At 31.4% G+C, this 5,713-nt stretch overlaps 1 protein-coding gene across 1 annotated transcript; it reads left to right on the top strand.

The window, feature by feature from the left end:
• The first annotated feature begins 993 nt into the window (after positions 1–993).
• On the top strand, positions 994–4,374 carry LOC102591565 (protein indeterminate-domain 12-like). The gene is made up of 3 exons (XM_006351513.2): positions 994–1,503; positions 1,827–2,223; positions 3,384–4,374. Exons 1-3 carry the CDS (start codon positions 1,323–1,325, stop codon positions 4,210–4,212), a joined length of 1,407 nt encoding a protein of 468 aa, XP_006351575.1. The 5' UTR covers positions 994–1,322; the 3' UTR covers positions 4,213–4,374.
• The last annotated feature ends 1,339 nt before the right edge of the window (positions 4,375–5,713 follow it).

Raw genomic sequence — 5,713 nt, 5'->3', positions numbered from 1 at the left:
GGAGGGAGTAGGTATTTTGTAATTATTTTTCTCTGAATAGCTATGGAGTGTAATATTATCTTTTTTTTTAAAATGGACATTTTCGTGTAGTTTTTGGCTGCTAGGCACTCCTTTAAATGATCCATTTTGATTAGCTAATTAAGTTACGACCACAAGCATATCATATAGTAGCACTTTCATTAAACGCTCAAAAATGAAGTCATAGTCTGATTAATAAAGTGAGTGAAAATTATAAAGATTAGGGATCAAACTCTATCAAAGACAAAATATGTAAAATATAATTTTCTTCATTTTAAAATAAGTGGTGTTTTATAAGTTTACCTTTATTTAAATAAAAAGAGTTTTACACAATCAAGAAACTACTAAATAACTATTTCCTTCGTTCCATTATATGTGACAGTTGACACTCTTTTCTTTTTAGTCCGTTCCAAAAAATGTCACCTTATTATAACTAGAAGCAATTCAATTTTAAAATTCTTCTTTTACCCTTAATGAATTGATTTACAACCACACAAATATCTAAAGATTATTTTAGATTATAAATTTCAAAAATCTTGTTTTTTTAAACACTGTGTCAAATTAAATGGTGTCATATGTAATAGGACGGAAGGAATACGTTATTTTCAAAGTGTGTTGAGAGTAAGTAAAAATGCATCTTACATTTCAAGAATGAGTAATTTTCTTAAGAAATATGTCCAAACTAAAAATACCACTTATTTTGAAACAGATAATATAATATATAAATAAAACTTGTACCTAAAAGAGGATCAGAATGAAATGAGGAAATTAGTATAATAATGCAAAGAGGTAACATTTGTATGATTGATATTTGAGAAAGAGAATAGAGGAAAAGACAAAATGTAACATCAGAGCAAGCTTCCTTCCCTTTGGCTATGGTTTTGATGGGGTATATGACTATACCTTCTCATCCACAACTCTTCTTTCTCTCTCTCTTATTAAAATTAAAATAATTAATTTTCCTTTTTATTATCTATAAAGAATCTTATAATTTTGCTTGGTTTCATTTGTTTTCTTGTGTATGGCTTTTATTAAATATATATAATCTTGCTAGCTAGCTATTAGCTATAGCAGCTTTCACTCAGACCTTTAGTTTTCTTGAACAAGATAGGGAACTATTAATTATTACTCTTTGCTTTTCCTCTTTCTTACATCTATAATTCTTCTTTTACCTTTTGTCATCTCTAGGGTTTCAGACAAAGCAGCCAAAAATATATATATAAACAACAAACTACATCTCTTACACTACTACTACCCTTTTATTTTTATTTTTATTTTTTATTTTTTTTCAAGTTTATGAGAGAATGATAAAGGGTATGCTAGGAGATGATAGTATGTCAAATTTAACAAGTGCATCTAATGAAGCAAGCATATCTTCAACCAATAATAGAATTGAAATTGGTAGTGTTCTCTACCCACAACTACAAAACATTCAAACCCAACCACCTCCTAACAAGAAGAAGAGAAATCTACCAGGAAATCCAGGTAACTATATACTATTACTCCATCTTATGTCGCACGGTTCAAATTTCGAGAGTCAACTTATGTTTTTCCTTGATCAGATTTTTTTTATACGTCTTTTAAATATTTTGAGTCGTTAATTATTGTAATTGAAAGTTTCTATATTCGAATTCATGGTCAAAATTTAGAAGTTTGAGTCTCGAAGTTTCAATTATGCCACGAGACAAATAGAGTATTACTTTGTTTTGGTTGGCTTGGAATTCAATACATGAAAAGATATAAGTTATATAAGTATGTTATATAGCAATTACTAAACTCTATATATATGTATAATTTTGATGTATTAGATCCAGAAGCAGAAGTTGTAGCATTATCTCCAAGAAGTCTATTGGCAACAAATAGATTTGTATGTGAGATCTGTAACAAAGGATTTCAAAGAGATCAAAATCTTCAACTACATAGAAGAGGACATAATTTGCCATGGAAATTAAAGCAAAGAACAAATAAAGAGGTGAAGAAGAAAGTATATGTGTGTCCAGAACCATCATGTGTACATCATCATCCATCAAGAGCATTAGGGGATCTCACTGGGATTAAGAAGCATTTTTGTAGAAAACATGGTGAGAAAAAATGGAAATGTGAAAAATGTTCAAAACGTTATGCAGTTCAATCTGATTGGAAAGCTCACTCTAAGATTTGTGGTACAAGAGAGTATAGATGTGATTGTGGAACCCTTTTCTCTAGGTATTCTACTCAACTATATATATTGCTTCTCAATTTTCTTACCCTCTCCATTATTAATCCTCTTCAATTAATTACTATAGGATTTTATTTATTTTTAATCTAATTATCGATATAACATGTTATAAGAGGTGATATTATAATTTACCAAACCCAATAATTATAGCTCAAGTTTTGTATTTGTGTTTAAGCATCCACCTAATATGTGCTCCTTTAAATAATATCTATGAAGAACCTAGTAAACGACTACTTCCTATGTCCCAATTTTTGTTTGATTTTTTGTACAAAGTTTTGTAAAAAAAGATTGACTTTTGAAATGTGTGGTCTAAATAAACTTTAAATATTTATGTGATTATAAATCATTTCAGTAAAAGTAAAAGTGAAATTTTAAGGTCAAATTATGTCTAATTATAAAAAAAATGGCATTCTTATTTATATACTACATTGTCGCTATTAGTAAATAGATTTTTTTTTTTTATGTACAATGTTTCTTCAATCAATTAGGGATAGTGTGATAGCTGATTAGGAGAAATATTACACATGTATTAGATTTTACATAATGTTTGTTGTTGGTTTAGTTAGGACTATTTATAAAATTAATAGAGGGTTTGGTTTGTAATTTATATACCTGCATAATTAAGTGATATATAAGTTAAAGAAGAAATTTATGTATAATTTTATGCAAAATAAAATGATTAATACATAAATAACTGATCTCTATATAAAATAACACATACATTTCTGCATAACTAATTCATATATAACTAATATCTACCTAACTCTAGGATCAAACTTAGTATTTTGAATCAAAACTACCTAAAAGTTCACGTGTGTAAGCTCATGTGTACAACTGAATAAATGAGTTTGTCTATTTGTGTGTCTCTATGTGAGAGTGATAATAGAGGGTCCACACTTTGCTGCAAAAGCAATTTGCATCCAAAAACTTTACTGCAGATTATATTCTTATTTTACTGCTACAACTACTACTACTAATAATAATAATAAATGAAATGCATGTCTCTAAAGCTAGAAGAGATAAAAGTGAAAGAAAGAAAAACACAAAAAAAGAGTTGACGGAATAGAGAGCACTCATGCACTTTTATCAGTACACCACACAATATTCAACTATTCATCATGTGTGATATCTTTATTTCTTTACACAGGAGAGATAGTTTCATTACACACAGAGCCTTTTGTGATGCTTTAACAGAAGAAAGTTCAAGAACAATAATCCCACCACCAAACTCTTCAACTTCTCATCACCTTAATCTCCATACACTTCAAAACTTCCAAATGAAACAAGAACAACAACAAAGTAACGATCTCTCTTCTCAGTTATTCATTCAAAACCCTAATAGCAATAGCAATAGCAGTAATAACATATTCGGTGCACCACCTCCTCACATGAGCGCAACTGCATTGCTACAAAAAGCAGCACAAATTGGAGTAACTTCTTCTTCTCATGCTGCTAATAACATGAGCGCGAACACATTTTTCAGTCCTACTACTAGTACAACAACTGCCATGGCAATGTCAGGATCAGGAGCAGGAAGAGGAGGTGGTGGTGATATAGCGTCATGTGAATATCATCCGTTTGAAAATAATAATAATAATAATAATAATACTGATTTTGTTACTGCTGGTAGTACGTCTTTTCATGATTTTGGTGCGAGTGTCACCCCTGGGTTCATGGAACAAGTCCATGACATGCAAAACATGATGGCTACTACTGCGCCTTCTTTGCCATGTACTAGTTTTGATGAAGGATTTGGTCGCGGCGCACATTTGATGAGACAAGGTAAAGAAAATAATGAAGGGTTGACAAGAGATTTTTTGGGTCTTAGAGCATTTCCACATCACAGGGATTTTCTCAATACTACTACTACACCTGCTGCTCTTCATTACATGGGTTCTTCTTCTTCTGATGCTCTTGCTTCATTTGATCAACATCATCATCATCAGAATCAAAATCAATCACCCTGGCAAAATTAGTTGTACTATGATTTCTGAATTTTATTTAGACAACAATATATACTTAGTATTATATTTTGTTGTTGTTTTGTGTCACTATTATAAAGTCCTTTGGAAGGGAGCTAAGCACCCCTCTTAACTTGCTTTTTATCTATATATATATTCATCTTTTCAGGTTCAGTTCAATTCCTATTTTATTCTTTTTCATAAAAAAATGGAGAGTTTATGTTTAATGTTCAAAATCAAATATTGGTTTCATGATACTAATTGCAAGGTGGCGCTCACTTACCTAAGAGCCAAGAAGATCACCAGATGGATCACAAAAAGATCATCGGGTGGTATATAGTTTCAAAACTTCATGTTTCACTACATTAAAAATGATTATTAGTGGCAATTAATTAACAACAATTGCTTAATTGCTGTTAAATATGTATTTTTAGCGGCAATTAGCACACTTTGTATATGTCCCTAAAGCCTTTAGCGACATTAGTTCTAATGACACTTAACTAATGCCAGTAAAGATTTTAGCACTCTTTATTAATGTCTATATTTATTGGCACTAAAAGTTGTTTTTGTTGTAGTGTTTGGGGTGTTAATTAAGACTTCTCTTATTTTATGTGTGCATTTAATAAAGTGATGTAGTTTTAATTATTAATTCTAATTTCAATCCATTTCGACACCTGTTTGATGCTCAAAACTTATTTATTTTCTCTGCAATAGTATTAATGTAACGACCCGCTCCCATCTTTATGGGTAGACCAATGGTGAAAGAATCGGGTTAGAGAACTTTTTGGGTAGAGACTTAAAATTCTAGGCTAGGCCAATCGCAGACGGAATCTGAGCAGGGTGAGATCTATGGCCATTCGAGAATGGACTGGGTGGTGTGTCTAAGCTTGGATCATGTTTTCTAGTAGGTAAGACATTAATAAACCCATATGGCCTTTCAAAATAGAATTTGAGTGATCGAGTAAAACTTCTGGTATCAAACTTAGGTCGAAGGTATGTTGTGAAATGAGGGATTCTAGGAAGTTTTACGAGTCTTTGATTCCATGCAAGCCATTATATATAGCGTGTATTACACCACTATAGCGGGATGAATTTACAGGCGCTATAGTGGGTGGGCTGCTATGGTGACATCGCTAGCAGGTCGGGCCGCTATAGCAAGAAAGTCGGATTTTGATGCAGAAAAGTTCTCAAAACTTCTTATTTTCTGCACTTTGTTCTTGGGAAAATGGAAGGTCATTTAGGGTAGTTTCCATCCATTTTTCCACCAATATCTTCAATAAAGGTAACTGATTTACTCTCTTAACTTTAATTTATTCTTAAGCCTTAGAATCTAGAGTGTTACTCTTGGGAGAGGGTTTTGACTTGAAATTGTGGGAGAAGTCCTAGTTTGGATGAAATGATTATGAATTGGTCGGGGGTTAGGATTTGGTTATAATCTGGGTATTGTTAGGCCATTATTGATTGATTTTTTTATTTATTATTAGACCAAGAATAAGCTAAGACATTACAAAAAGGA

Source organism: Solanum tuberosum, unplaced genomic scaffold, assembly GCF_000226075.1.
Source record: "Solanum tuberosum cultivar DM 1-3 516 R44 unplaced genomic scaffold, SolTub_3.0 scf00135, whole genome shotgun sequence".
Lineage (NCBI taxonomy): Eukaryota > Viridiplantae > Streptophyta > Magnoliopsida > Solanales > Solanaceae > Solanum > Solanum tuberosum.
Note: the sequence above shows the minus strand (reverse complement) of the source record. Positions and strands in the feature narration are given on the sequence as shown.

Coding starts and splice junctions, on each gene's coding strand:
- LOC102591565 (XM_006351513.2), top strand. CDS start 1,323: ATGATAAAGGGTATGCTAGGAGATGATAGTATGTCAAATTTAACAAGT. Junction 1,504..1,826: donor AAATCTACCAGGAAATCCAG/GTAACTATATAC, acceptor TTGATGTATTAG/ATCCAGAAGCAGAAGTTGTA. Junction 2,224..3,383: donor TGTGGAACCCTTTTCTCTAG/GTATTCTACTCA, acceptor TTCTTTACACAG/GAGAGATAGTTTCATTACAC.